Raw genomic sequence first — 15,625 nt, forward strand, 5'->3', positions numbered from 1 at the left:
ATGAGACTTTGTAAAGTGAATTTGAAAGAGCGTTGCTTATCCTATGCCTGAACTCTGTAAAAGGTCTTCTTTTCAATTCCGCTTTTCCTTCTTTTCTCTTCTCCTAATCTTATGTGAGGTTCCTAGTCCTGGGAAGAATTCCTTTACACATATAACCCACTTCCTCAACATTCACAAGAATAATCAGAAGACTTGCCTAACAGACACTCAAGATAAACAAAGGAGATAATGAAAGAGGACCTAACTATTGTTTGATTAATTCGGGTCACTTGGCCTAGACAAACTGAAAGACCTGAGATAGATTATTGCTACTGTCCAAGAGATGAAAAGCTGTGGCAGGTGGGAGGGGTGCCATGAGCCTGGAAAAGGGCAAATACCCTAGTTTTTATAAAAGGGAAGAGAAGAGAATTTATACAATTACAGGGCAGGAAGCTTGACTTTCATCTGTGGGGAAATTCTAGAGTTTATTATTAAAGAAATGGTTAGTGAACCCCTAGGGGGGAAAAATGGTTTACAAAGAGCCAGAACAAGTCACGACAGACTAACCTTGTTTTGTTTCTTTAAGGATTGCTAAACCAGTGGATGGGAAGAATTTTTTAGAACCAATTTTTTAGAAAGTCTCTCTCACTGTTCTTATGGAAAAGTTAAGTGTGGAGTATATGATAATACATTGAAATAGGTTTAGAACTGGTTGAATGACCAGACTCTCTAGAGTTATTCATGTTTCAGTCTCAGCTTGCCAGGAGATCTACAGTAAAATTCCTGGGATATGTGCTTGGTCCATTTTTATCAATGATAGATGAAGGTATAGACAGAATGCTTATCAGATTTGCTGATGACACAAAGCTGGGAGGGGTAGCTAACACACTGAATGATAGAATCATGATCCAAAAAGATTCTCTAGGCTGGAGCATTGGGATGAATAAAATTAGATAAATTTATTAGAGGTAAATGTGTAGTTTTACATTTGTGTTCAAAATACCAACTTTACTAGTACCAGGTTGGGGGAGTCATGGTTAGACAACAGCTTGTATAAAATGGTTTGGTGGTTTAGGGAACTAGAAGTTGAACAAGAACTAACCACCTGTAGAAGCAACCATTTGAATCAGGAGAATGGTGTGGCGACCAAAAACCTAATGCAAGTGGCATAATGAGAGTCATAGTTTTTAGGGGAAAGAGGGTGATCGTTCCTCCAGACCATATTTAGAACACCATGTTCCATTCTGGGTATCACAGTTTAGAAACACCATTGATAAGCTTGAGACTGTCTAGAAGTAAGTATAAGTATTTGAAGATCTGTCTTATAAAAAAGAGATTAAGCTAATTTTTTGGGAGGGCGGGGGCGGTGCACAGAAGGTAGAACCACAGACAATGGGTAAAGGTTGAAAAGAGGTAAATTGAGGTTTGACATCAGGGAAAATGTTGTAGTAATTAGAGCTATCCAAAAGTAGACTGAACTATCTTGAGAGGCTGTGAGATATCTCCATCTTCATAAGTCTTCAGGCAAAGACTGGATCAAAGCTTCTTAAACTGGGGCATCTAGGTGGTGCAGTGGATAAAGCACCAGCCCTGGATTCAAGAGGACCCAAGTTCAAATCTGGCCTCATACATTTGACACTTACTAGCTGTGTGACCCTGGACAAGTCACTTAACCCTCATTGCCCCACAAAATAAACACAAAAAAACCACACCAAAGATTCTTAAACTTTGGGTTGCAACCCATACAGGATCACATAGCTGAATGTGGGAGGTCACAAAAAAATTTGCAGTAAATGTTTGATTTGCATACCTATTTTATATACCTATATACCTGGGGTAGCATAAAAATTTCTTGGGCGTAAAGAGGTAAAGGGATCTCGCTAAATGAGTACTTGTCGGGTGAATTATATTGAGGATTCTTTTCTGGGTGTGGATTAGACTAGATGGCCACTGAAGTTCCTTCATCTTTTAAAACCTGTGATTCTGAGATTTTGTTGAACAAAAGTTTTCTTTTTCATGAAATTGTTGAGAGGACTTGCAACCTGGATCCGGGAGGCTAGCTCACCCAAAGAATTGGAGGCTTATCACGAATCTTGTAAAATTAAGAGAGATTTATTAGGACAGAGGAATATATGACGGGGAGACAGACTCACTATGGAGACTGTCTCCCTGAGTAAGAGAAGACCTGGTCTTTTTGTATGTTCACAAAATAAAGTAAAACAACTGGGGAGGGAATTACAAAGGACTGCTGGGAGGGGATTTTTGAATAATGGGATGTTAGTAAGATATATAGCACCTATCCATATCTTACATATCATCCTGCAGACTTTGGTATTGCTTATCAGCATGCCAGGGACTGCATTCCTGAGGTGGAAGGCAGAGCTGCTTTTCCCTTGGGAAAGTTTAAGGATCTCTTGGGGGCTGGGGTCTCTCAAAATCAGTTCATTTCACTGAACATTTATGTTAAGCACATACTCTGTGTCAGGCACTTGTGCCAGGCACTGGGGTTACAGAGACAATCGATCCTGCCCTTCAGGAGCTTTTGTTCCTACTAGGTGATTTGCATTTTTGATAGAAAACTCTAGCAAGTGTCATTAGTAGATATTATAGCACCTACTTTTTGGTGTGGACTTAGAATTTCATGTTTTAGGAGATTCTCTGCAAGGACACTCCCTCTATCAATGAATATTGGCAACTTTTCCTAAAGTTAGCCTGTTAGAGTTGAATTGCCTAGGGCACTGAAAAGTTTAGCAACTTGTCCAGAGTCACATAGCCAGTATATATCAGAGGTAGAACTAGAACCCATATCTTCCTGGCTCTGAAACTAGATTTCTACTATATCATCTTGTTTCACTAACATTGTTTTTTATTTGTTTCCTGTAGAATTCGTAGTGGATTGTCACAAATTTGTTGATTCCAATGCCCTGGGCCTCACAGTTTCTGCCCTTAGCAGTTATGATCCTCAGATGCGAGCAGCAGCTTATTATGTCCTGGCTTCCTATTACTCCCATTTGGAAGGGGCTCGATTTCGAGAACAGCCACAGGTAAGATCAAACATGCTGATGGACATAGTCTTTAGAGAATTTGTTGTCCGCAGAATCTCCAAAAAAAAAATTATGGATCAATGTAGGCATGAAGTTTTATAGAAAAGGAGCAAAAGCTCTTCGTAGAATGATTTGGAAGGCTGACTTTGAGTCACAAATCCCTGTTTAGTTTGGGAAGGTATATTTGGTGTAAACTTTAAGGGTCAAATTGTCCTCTTCCCTCCCTCTCCCCACTTGACAGTTGTGACAATAATGAATATATGAGAGGCAGATAGGTGGTGCAGTAGATAAAGCACTGGCCCTGGATTCAGAAGGACCTGAGTTCGAATTTGGCCTCAGACACTTGACACTTACTAGCTGTGTGACCCTGGGCAAGTCACTTAACCCTCATTGCCCCGCAAAAAAATAAAGAAAGAAAAAAAAAGGAAAAAAGTTTATGAGGTTACAGTGTTGTTTTGCACTCTTGTGTAGTTTTGCTATGGGAAGACTTGGCGGTGGGGGGGTGCAAAGAAAGGAGGAGGGGGAAGGAGGGAGATAGAAAGGGAAAAGTGAGAAAGAATACAGGAAATTAAGAAAGGGAGAAGATGGGAGAAGGTAGAATGGGGAAGACCAAAGCTCTGAAATTGCTCTTATTGATAAAATGGCAGCAGTTGGGTTCTTGGAACATGTCTTTGGACATTTATTTGACTCATGGAATCAATTGACTGGGTCAGCAGTGAAGAAGAGCATTGCCATCACTAATGATATTTCTTCTATTATTCCCATAACAAGGGTCTGGCCTTAGAGAAGAGCTTGCATTCTGATGGTAATACATAATTTGATCCTGTTTTGTAGTATATTAATTTCTCTTTGTATATTTTTTCCTTCAAGCTTCTCTATCTCTTGGATGTAGTACAAAATGGAATCAGAAAAGAGAATTTCAGGTTCACCTACTCCTTGACTCTTTTTATCGCCAAAACTGCCTTGCAGATTCTGAAACCAGGTATCATCAATTCACTTGTGTTTGGAGTATAAATTAAAAGTGAAGGCTTATCACAGTGGCTCATGAATATGCAAAATTAGATTAAGATGTATCATTTTAAAATGGCTTAGCAAAAGTCCTTAGTGCCAGGTCTGAAAAATACTGTAGGACTTTAAGTAAGAAAATGAGGTTCATGGGCAGGATGGATATCGCATTACTTCCAAACTTCCCTTTCCTCCGGGTTCCTGACAGCAGGTGGCGTCACACTGTGGTTGTGGCAGTGGGAATGTCTGGCCTATCATAGGACTGTTTTTCCCATATGAGAACCTGGGGGAAAATAATAGGAGATCTTTGTGATGTCTTAGAACTTGACCTGAGAGATCATTGAAGCCAGTTCTCATTTCATAGGTGAGCCAACTGTGGCCCAGAAAGGGGGAGAATCACTTGTCCAAGGCTGCGAGTCTATTGGTGGTGGAGCTAAGATCATCTCTGTATATGATCAAGTCTTTTGATTCTCCAGTGTTTTCTCCCTTGGAGAGGAAGTTCTGATAGGAAAAAGAGATGTATCTTTCTAACCTTTTGTGGATAGTAGAAGAAAGTATATTAAAAATGTTCTATTGTTGCAAACTGACCTCTAAATAAAACCTCTAAGTCCATAATAATAACTAGTATTTAAATCGATTTTAAGATTTACAGGGGTTTTTTCCTAATCCTCCCAACAACACTGAGGTGAATGCGGTTATTATTCACCTTTTACAGATGAAGAAACTTAGGCCGAGAAACTTTATGCAGATTAACCTAACCCAACTGGTAACCCTTTGGGGCAGAATTTGAACTCTGGGCTTGTTGATTCCAAGTCCAGGATCTATCCCCTACATCTTCTAACTGCCTATTTGGGGAGGGGGGGCAGTCTTTACTCTGTTTTAGCTAAAAATGATGAGGCATGATTTTAAAATGTATAATCATTCTATTTGGAAGGTAGTCTGACTGAATTCCTCCTGCTAATCAAGAAGAACCAATTCCCAGTAATTATTATTTTCAAATAAAATGTGGAGAAATTCTGTAGCTAGATACAACAAACGTGCATAATTTTCACTTAGAAGTTTGAATTATTCACCAAAAGAAGCAATTAATGATGAAATACTGGGGAGGGTGGGGAGAGCTGCATTCCTGAAAGTTCTGCCTCTTTTAGTCTGATCGAGGTAAACAAAAAGGACACTTCTGATGTCCTTTGATGTACAAAAGGACCTTCCCACTCCTCTGTGTGTGTGTGTGTGTGTGTGTGTGTGAGAGAGAGAGAGAGAGAGAGAGAGAGAGAGAGAGAGAGAGGAGGGAGGGGGTGGGGGAGGATTGAGTTTACTACCTAATTTGCTTAGGGCATTATTTCTGAGACTTAAGACTTGAACCCATCCTGGAACTTCTGGAAGGAAAGGCAGACCTGCAGAGAGCATTTATTAGACACTTGGCTCTGCATCATGTGCTTGGAATACACATGCGTGCAAATGTAATGGTCCCTCTCCTCGAGGAGCAGTCTAATGGGGGGCCTGGGGAGGCTGCTTGAAAGCAGGTGGAAGGGTGCTTAGAAGGAACAGGTTTCCTGCTCTGGGGGCAAGTCTGCTGCTGAGTAGGTAGAGAAGCGTAAAGAAGGAGGAGTATAGGAGCTGTGATCTAGAGGAAGCCTCAGAAGGGGGAGGGGCAATGGAAATTAGGGGCAAAGTGGCAGGGGGGACCGAGCACTGGAATCCAGAAGACTTGAGTTCAAATTCTACCATGGATATTTATGTGCTCCATGTTCCTGGACAAATCACCTAACCCCTCGGAACCTTGGTTTCCTCATTTTTAAAATGCAGATTATCATACCATCTACTTCATTGTATTGTGGTCAGACTCAAATGAAATTGTGCGTGTAACATAATTTCCAAACTTTAAAGCACCTATTAAGTGTGAGGTATTGTTACTGTTATTTGCAAACTTTAAAGCATTATAAATGCAGCATATCATGTTGCATTTGCTTTTATGATTATGGTGAGAGATTCGTGCAACAAAAGATAAAATGATGCCTCTGGTAAGGCATGGTGTGAGCCACCTTTATCTTTCCCTTAGCCATGAACCTTTCTGCCCGCAATGGTGAAGGATCAGGTTTGAGATTCAAGAATGAGTCTGTTGAGAATGTAAAGTTAAGTTGTCTCATGTCTGGCATGTTATTAACTGGAAATCTTTGTGTGACACTTCTTAACTTAAGAGAAAAGGAGATTGTGTATTAAAGCTCTTTGTAGACTATAAAAATCTGAAGAATCTGAAAGATAACAGAGGCCCCTTTATGCCTTGAAATATCTGTATCATCAGAGGAGGATTACATTAATTAAATTAAGTTCTATTAATTGTTAAGTGTGTTGCATTGCAATCTAATTCTTTGAAATGTAATTAACTGTGTTATATTATACAAAAATTCCCCTTCCTAACCATGGCAGAAAACAAAAAAGCCTTGCCACGTATGCTTATTGGGGCTTAGACATTTTAAATAACTGCTTAAATCTCTTTCCAGAGGAGCACATGTACATGAAGATAAACAAATTCCTGTTGTCACATCAGGACTTATACTTGAACAAAGTGCCAGGATTCTATAACTTTTTCTACAGCTCTGACTTAGAGGTAATTCAGTTCAACAAATGTTATTTAAGCACCTACTGTGGGAATTCTAGAGCCGGCTAGATGGCTTAGTGGATAGAGCACTGGGCTTAGAGTCAGGAAGGAAGACTTGAATTCAAATGTGGCTTCAGACACTTACTAGCTTAGCTGTGTGACCCTTGGCAAGTCACTTAACCTCTGTTTGCCTTAATCCCCTGGAGAAGGAAATGGTGAAGCACTCCAGTATCTTTGCTAAGAAAACCCTGTGGATGGTATGGTCCAAGGGATCACGAACAGTCTAACACAACTGAACAGCAACAAAGGGGATACTAAATGCTACTGAACTATCTTGGGCCTCTAGTCATTGAACTGTTAAAAGTAAGAGTTAAGGGATATTCTAATCTACCAGTACTTTGATTTCCTGGAATTTTGTTTTTCTTTTTAGTTTTAAAGTAGAACCAAAAAGCTTTGAAAACTCTTTTTTAAAAAATTTGTTTTTAATAACATTTTATTTTCTCCAATTACATGTAAAACCAATCTTTACCATTTGTTTTTTTTTTAATTTTGAGCTCTAAATTCTCTTTCCGTCTCTACTTTCCTCTCTCCCCTCCCTGAAATGGTAAGCAATCTGATGTAGTTTATACATGTGCAATCAATCATGTGAACCATATTTCCATATTTGTCTTTTAAAAATAGCATTTTGGTTTTTTCCTATTACATGTAAAAATAAAAAACTCTTTAATAACGAATTTTTTAATACTGTTCTAAAATTCAGATGTTCACCAGGCATCTGATGAAATTCCTGGGTTAAATATAAACTAGGCTTGAATAGTAGCTTCCATTTTGCCTTTTGATTTAACCCAGTCAAGGTTTGATGTGGTCCTTTGTTTTCACCTGAAGGAATGGAATCTAAAATAAGATGGGGAAGGGCAGAACTGTATTTCTTTTTGTCTTTGTAATCATGGCACCTACCACTGTAATTCTGGCACCTACCACTGGGCTCAAAAATCCCACCTACATTGGGTTTAAGATAAGGAATGAATCTTTGGTTTCATTGGTATAGGGAAGCTCCCAAGGAGGAAATTTCATCTACCAAAGCTTATCAGCAATTACTCTACAACATATGGACTTAGAAAGTTGCCCAGAACAGTTAAGATGCCAAGTGACTAAGTCTCCCTGACTTTGTGGCTGGCTCCCTGTCCTCTGTGGCACACTGATTGTCACTGAAGAAAACAGATACCTAAAATCAGAAATCAGTGTAGTTTTTGAGGTCTGTGGAATAGTATTGGTCACTTCTTAGAGCTACATGAACAACATACACAGATCAGTACCTGTGTGCAGAATTCCTGTGGGCACTGATGCAGTTAGTGACTCAACCAGGGCTCACACAGGATGGGTCAGGAGGGAGACTAGAGCCCAGATCTTTTTTACTCTAAGGCCAACTCTCTCTTCCTCCACACTGCTTTATGCCACACACTATTGTAAGTAAAAAGATAACTAAGAGGAAGCAGACTTATGAATAACTGAAGAGCCAGCAATCATCCCAGAGAACAGAGAATGCAGCATAAGCCACCTCTTCTCAGCAGAGAGATAGGAGACCACCAGGGCAGGCACTATATCATCTCCATTGTCAGATGTCACTTCCACTTGTTTTTGTTTTTTTTGTTTTTTTTTTTTGGTGAGGCAATTGGGGTTAAGTGACTTGCCCAGGGTCACACAGCTAGTAAGTGTTAAGTGTCTGAGGCCGGATTTGAACTCAGGTACTCCTGAATCCAGGGCCAGTGCTCTATCCACTGCGCCATCTAGCTGCCCCACTTCCACTTGGTTTTGCTTTATGGACTTTTCTTTTTTATAAAGGAAGATTCTATTCTGGTGTTTTGGAGAAGGCACAAAAATGACAGCAATTTAAAAACAAAGGCCATCTAAAAAACCCTTAAGACTTTAAAAATATATATAATTAATAAAAAATTTGCTTCAGATAACATTCCTTTTTTTTTTTGTTTGGATTATAGTATAGAGTAGAACAGGAGTGGATATTTGAACTTCTGAGACAAGGACTTCGAGACACACACTGCTATGATTTGTATTCCTCTCAGAGGATTTTCCATATCATCCTGTCCTTCTTCAACAGTCCATTGTGCGATGAAACAATGCAGGTAAGGTGTGTTTCTAAAAGCTTATTTGAGAAAGAAAAGTATGTGTACGTTCTCATGTTCTGCATCTGAAAGCCAGTACTATGAATTCTACTTCTGATCTGGATGTGAATTCTTCCCTGGTTTTACGACTGTGACCTTTCACCTAGTTTTCAATGTGGGGAAAATAAGATACTTATTCTGCTTTCCTTATTACACAGCCTTCTTCAGTAGACATGGTACAGTTTGTGTTCAATATTTGCCTTCTCCTGCCCTCTTCTAAAAATATATTCGCAAAAAACACTTTGTACTGATTCCCCTTTATGCTGTTGCCCCTCTGTTAATAAGGACCTTTTATTTGCCCCGAGAGGGAAGACATATTTAGTCCTCTTATTCTTTTTGAGACTAAGTAGTGAAAACACAAATTATGCCATCTAAGTAGGTAATTATGCCTCTTGCTTCAGGAGCTCTCAAGCCACTTAGCTCTGACTTAGCATATGGAAGTTGTATGTTACCAAGTGAGACCCTAGAAAATAGAGTTTGTGTATCTTATCTCCTAATGCCAGACTGAAGTGGATAGATTAACATAGTCATCAAGAGAATGTATCTTCCCCCCCTGGATTTCAGTCCAGATTTATGGGTATTCTAAATGGCAACAGACAGTTGGGAGAAATAAATATGGCAAAACTCTTGTACTCTCTTGTGTTTCTTCACTTCAAGCATAAATTTGTAAGCTTCTGGAAATATGGACCCATAACCTCTGTTCTGGTTTTTTAAGTGATATTAAGTTTGGATAAGTAAAAGGGAGTAGAGCCTAAAGGAACATTGTTAACCAAAGTCAGAAGGAACAGAATATTTTTATACAAATCCAATTCACTCAGATTTTTATATCAGTGCTCCTTAGCTTACATACATCTAGGAATTCTAAAACACTTAATTAGTATGTACAGGTTAAGAAACTGGGGCATAGAGAAGGAAAATGGACCCTCCTAGTTAATGCTCGAAACACAATCCTGAACTCCGTATTAATCTGTGACTTGATTTTGTTGGGTTTTGCATTTTTCGTATTTTACCCATGTGGTAATTTCTGGTAGTGGACTGTTTTTCATATTTCCGGTTCCCATGTGGTTCCTTGTGTAACGATTGGAATGACGCCACCTGCTGGAGACTTACTGTAGAAAAGCTCCGCCATGAGGTGAAGGTCTTTGAAGGCAAAACCATGTGTCTTTTCTTTGGCATCAGGAAGTGATGTTTGCTTGTGGGAGGAAGAAGGGGGAGCCTGGTGCTCTGACTCAGGCTCTTTGGTGTGGACTCTGGCAGAGAGTGGAGCTAGAAATGCACTCTCCCTTTAATAGATAGGTGAATGTAGGCCTTTCTCTCTCTCTCTCTTTACTAAATTCTTATTCTCAACTCTTGCTAAAGCTTATAATTTATTGGCGACTGCTTATTAGATATTTTAGACAGATTAGCTAGAATTTTAGCCCTTAACACTTGCACATAATAGGCATGTAATGAAAGAATGTTTGTTGGATTGGATTGGACTAGAGTGTTTCAACATATGTGGTGATTTTGAACTGAGACCCAGTGATTTAAGTGAAAACTTGTCCAGGGTCACATATGTAGTAAGTGGCAAGCTCCTATTTGAACACAGGTCCTCTAACTTTATGATATTCTTCACTACAGATACTTTATTTTCCGTAAGTATCTAACACCTATAGCACACTTTTTAAAAGCTTATTATTTAGTTAAATAAAGTCTTTTCTCTATTGAGGAGTTACTTTTATCTCTTTGGGTTTTGTTTTCAGAACTGGATTCTAGAAATCCTACAGAATGCCGCCCATATTACAAAAGCTGCCTTTGAAATTGTGCAGGAACATAGCCTTTTAACTTGGATTTTGCATATCCTTGGGAAGAAGTGAGTGCCTGTTCTTTTTTCTATGTGTTTGTCCATATTGGGAGGAGGCATCAATAGTTCATCTACTTTCTTTTTTTGTTTTTGTTTTTGTTTTTGTGGGACGATGGGGGTTAAGTGACTTGCCCAGGGTCACACAGCTAGTAAGTGTTAAGTGTCTGAGGCCAGATTTGAACTCAGATACTCTTGAATCCAAGGCCGGTGCTTTATCCACTGTGCCACCTAGCTGCCCCCATCTACTTTCATTAGTGTTGAATATAATTTTCACAGATTCTCAGAGTTGGAGTGACTTCAGAGACTAAGTCCAGTCCATTCCTTGATGGAAATTTCTTATATAGTATCTCTTCCCAGTGGTAAGCCAGCCATTCTCACAAAAAACAGATGAATGAAAGAATAGATAAATAAATGAAGGAATGAAGTCATTGAAACACCAAATTCCATTGAATCCATAGCACCACATAATATTACTGAAATGATTTCTTCCTAATTTTTAAAATGTTATTTGGGTTTCCCATCTGTGCCCATGTAATGAATGGGTCAAGTGTCAGCCTTGGCTCATCAGCTAGCTCCATAAGATACGCTTCAGTTTCCTTTATATGTGCAGTGGATTAATCTTGTTCTAATAGATGGTTCACTAATTTTAAGTTTCAAGATAATAGTCCTTGAATGTCAGCTTTTATGTTACCAAAAAGTATTATGTTTGGGTTTGGAATGACACAATCATTCCTAAATTACAATACGAAAAAAGTACCCATCACCTTTTCAAGAGATTTATATTCGAATTTACCTTCAAGATTGAACTTCAAACATGATGCCTGGTCAACATTATCTGTTGTCAACTATTCAAAATAAAAATGGTCAGTGTATCTCATAGTAAAGAGATACAGAATCCATCTTTAAATAATACTAAATAGAAACCAATCAGAATGGCAGAATAGGAGGAAATGTTGCTTCCCCACCACTATGTGACAAAGCCCCCATCCATTACAGGACTCAACCCTGGAGGAAAGGGGCCACGGCTGTCACTCCAATCCAGTCACTAGAGACAGCAGGTAATCTGAGCCTGTCCCCAGATATAGAGCAGGACTTTTGTGCAATCACTTGACTCCTCAAGAATGAGTAAACAAACAAAAAAATAATATAGATAGCATTTGTAGACTTCTCTAGCATTTGCAAAGCACTCATTTGATCCTCACAACAATCCTGGGAGGTAGGTGCTCTAATTATTCCCATTTTGCTGATGAGTAAACTGGGACAAATAGAAGCTAAATGATTGCCCAAGGTCACAAAAATAGTAAGTATCTGAGGCTAAATTTGAACTCAGGTCTTCCTGACTCCAGACCCAGTGTTTTGTCCATAGCACCTCTTAACTGCTTCTTAATTCTAATGTTAGACAAACTTAGCAAAAATAATGGAAGAGATCCTACCAAATACTTTCTATGAGAGACAAAAAACAGGAACGAAAATTATAAACCAATATCCCTAACGCACACTAATGCAAACATTTTAAATAAAATATTTCTAAACTATGAGCCAGCATTATATGTGATGGAGATAAACCAGAGTCCTTTCTAGTAAGATCAGGAGTAAACCGAGGATGTTCACTGTCATTCTTGTCCTAGAAGGGCCAATGATAGATGAAAAGAAGAAGAAATTGAGGAAAGAAGCATAGGCAAAAAACAAACAAAACTATCAATTTTTTCAAGTGATGTGGTTCTTAGCCTGGAGAATCATTTAAAAATTTGTTTGAAACAATAAGGTCAGCAGAGTTACAGGGTATAAAATTCAGCCATATGAAGTATCAGCATTTTTGAGAGAATCGGCTCATTTGTAAAATAAGAAAGTTGGATTAGATGGTCTCTTAGGCTCATGTATGTATCCAGTGAGCTTATTTTATTTCAGTAGATTCATAGTCTCATTGATCTGGGTATTCTATCAGCTGGTCCTTAATCTCTTGTAGCAGACAAAACACTTCACTTTTGTCTTTTTGGGGAAGAGATTAATGAAAACTCATATACAGTTTGGCAGCAATAAGAAATAGACTGACACTGACAAATGTTCCTTGTGTGGGCTACACAAAAGAGAATGTCATCTTTAATATACACTTAAATTTGTTTGGTGTTGCAAAAAATAACAATTCTGGGAGTACAAGAACTGGAAAGATGGATGAATATTGTAGAAAACCTTTCAAGATATTAAATGACCAACCTTAGATTTTATGAAATACTTCCTGGTCAGCAAAAATTTTTTTTTCCTAACTAGAAAATAACATTGTCTACCAATCCTACACTAGTAAAGGTGGTGACAAGTGCTGGGTTTAGAGCCAAAGGATATAGCTGTTAATTCATTTGGCTTCTCTGGATCTATTTCCTACTGAAAAATGAGAGGCTAAACTAGCTCACTAAGGCAGGACTTCTTAAACGTTTTCCACTATCGAACCCTTTTTGCCTGAAAAAATTTTAAGCAACCCCGCATATGTAAAATAGACATACATAACTTTTTACTGTTGCCAAATTTTTCACAACCCTTTCACAATTTAAGAAGCTTTGCTCTAAGGTACCTCCCAGTTCACAGTCTCTGATCCTCAGAAAATGAGAATAGTTTTAAAAAATTACATATCCAAGCACTGAGTCTCGGTCATAGTTTAGAAGTCTTTATTTTCTACTATGTAATAACAGCAGCAAAAAGAGTGACTATTTAAAAAGTAAAAAAATTATAGGATTTTAGAATCAGGGCTAGGATGCATCTAGTCCCACCCTCACCTATTTTATAGGTGAAGAATCCAAGATCCAGAGAGATCAAGGAAGTTGTCCGAAATCACACATGTCCTAAGTGGCAGAGCTGCTATCTGAACACAGATCCTCTGAATCTGAATACTTTCCACTGTACTATGCTTCCTGTTCAGAAGGGGAGAAGAGGGATAGTCAAACATCATGCACATATATTGGTGGTGCCCTTTTCTAAAATGTCTGTGAAAATCTTTTGAAAACTGTGCTACACAAATATAAGGTGGTACTATTGCTATTTTTATAATAAACAGCATGTGGTATTATAAATTGCAAAGCATAAGGGCCTGCTTTAGGGAGATAGGTAAATTTTCAGGAAAGATGTTACATTTATCTTTAGAATATACTGAAATTGAAAAGTGAGAATTTATTTAAGACATCACTTTAATAAAAACAGAAACTGTCTTTTATATCACTTATGTACCATATTGATTGTATATTCAACTTCATATACCTCTGATGAAACATTCCTGGCATAATATTGATTAATATTTTCTAAAGTTTTCAGTTTCAGTTCTTTGATAAGAAATATTTTACTGTATCAGTCCATGTATTTTAAGGTTAATTTAAAAGGTTGATTTAAAAACATATTCTAGGTGTTATTAAAAGAACAATACAATTAAGTTAAAGTGAATAAATTAAATGAATAATCAGGCCCATCAGCATAGCAGATTAAGTATGCATCATACTGAAAGAAGCAAATGAACCTAGTAACCCTAGTATTGGATAAACCCAGACCTGTACTACTGGGGGACCAATGTGTGAATTTGTTTTCTATGCTTATTTGGTGCATAGATTTTGTATTTCTAAATACAAAGTACTGATACCAAATATTCTAGAATTGATTTACGTTTACTCTTAAATGGTGTTCTTCATTTTCAGTTTGTAATTGAGACAGTTTGATTAAAAAAAAAACCTGTAGGAGAAATAAAAAACAAACTTCATGTATTTGGTAGTAACAGAACCTTTATCTAGACCTTCTCAGAGTTTTAAAAAGTATTTTTATATCTTTTTTTTTTGGGGTGAGGCAATTGGGGTTAAGTGACTTGCCTAGGGTCACACAGCTAGTAAGTGTTAAGTGTCTGAGGCTGGATTTGAACTCAGGTACTCCTGAATCCAGGGCCGGTGCTCTTTCTACTGCGCCACCTAGCTGCCCCTATCATTTTTTAAAGAAAGAAATGCTGTCCAGTTCTAAATCTATGGTCCTAAGTCTAGTTTGTTACTTTATGGATCATCCTGGGAGCAGTTTTAGATTTATGGAAGGTACAAATTAAGCTGCTTCACTTACCTGTATTAGAAAATAGCATCATTGTTCCCCCCTTCCCCAGCCCAAGCCTAGTTCAGTAGTCCTTTATTTTAGTTGACCAATTTAGTTGGAAGGCAACAATTTTGAAAGTGTTCTAAGAGGTGTGTATGTCTTTGGTTGTAGGTTTTTGGAAAACCAGATCCTATCCAACATTATATCCTTGCTGCATACTCTGTGGGTATCCAACTTGGGGAACAAAAGAATGGAAATACAGGATGACTATCCCTGTGAGCTTGTGGCTGCAAAGTCACCAAAGCTGCTTCCTTTACAATTTGTCAATGAATTCCTCTATGTTTTGGTTGTGTTGATGAAATATCTTCGGTAAGTGTCCCTATGCTATGTGTTTGGGTCTGTCCTACTAATGAATGTGTCACCTCACCATGTGACCTCAGGAAGACTGTAAATTTCCCTGCCTTCATTTTCTTCCTTTAGTTTTCATTGGGTCTGTGAGAACTTAAAGTACTTTAAAAATGTTTTATTCTTATTCTTTAATAACCAATTAGAAATTAGCCATGTATGGTTTAGTCTAAAGCTTCAAATCCATCTGTATTTTTAGTCTGAAGTAGTACTTATGATGTTGTTTTGTTTCAAATAGTTCATCCTCACTGGACACTCATAAGATGAAATGAAAAACGTTAATTATCATTCAGTCACTGTTTTTGTTGACAAAAGAACTTAAGATCAAGAATTTGTGACTTCACTAAGTAACACAAATCATAATAGCAAGTTGATTGCAATACCCTGATAGAGCTCTTGAAAAAATTATGAACAGGGTTTGGTTGGTTTTGTTTTTGTTTTTTATATGTATTCATAATTTAAGTTGCTAAGGAGCCATTTTATTTAGGGTAGGTAAAGACTGGAAAAGCACATTGGTCAG

The 15,625-nt window shown here is 38.0% G+C and overlaps 1 protein-coding gene across 1 annotated transcript in view; it reads left to right on the plus strand.

The window, feature by feature from the left end:
* URB1 (URB1 ribosome biogenesis homolog) overlaps nt 1–15,625 on the plus strand; it is a 104,155-nt gene that overhangs the window by 80,534 nt on the left and 7,996 nt on the right. Inside the window, exons 31-36 of the mRNA XM_043997360.1 lie at nt 2,863–3,023; nt 3,894–4,005; nt 6,530–6,636; nt 8,625–8,768; nt 10,550–10,659; nt 14,872–15,069. Of these exons, the coding sequence (XP_043853295.1) occupies nt 2,863–3,023; nt 3,894–4,005; nt 6,530–6,636; nt 8,625–8,768; nt 10,550–10,659; nt 14,872–15,069 (832 nt within the window). The remainder of the gene's footprint in view (nt 1–2,862; nt 3,024–3,893; nt 4,006–6,529; nt 6,637–8,624; nt 8,769–10,549; nt 10,660–14,871; nt 15,070–15,625) is intronic.

This window comes from Dromiciops gliroides, chromosome 3 (assembly GCF_019393635.1).
Source record: "Dromiciops gliroides isolate mDroGli1 chromosome 3, mDroGli1.pri, whole genome shotgun sequence".
NCBI lineage: Eukaryota > Metazoa > Chordata > Mammalia > Microbiotheria > Microbiotheriidae > Dromiciops > Dromiciops gliroides.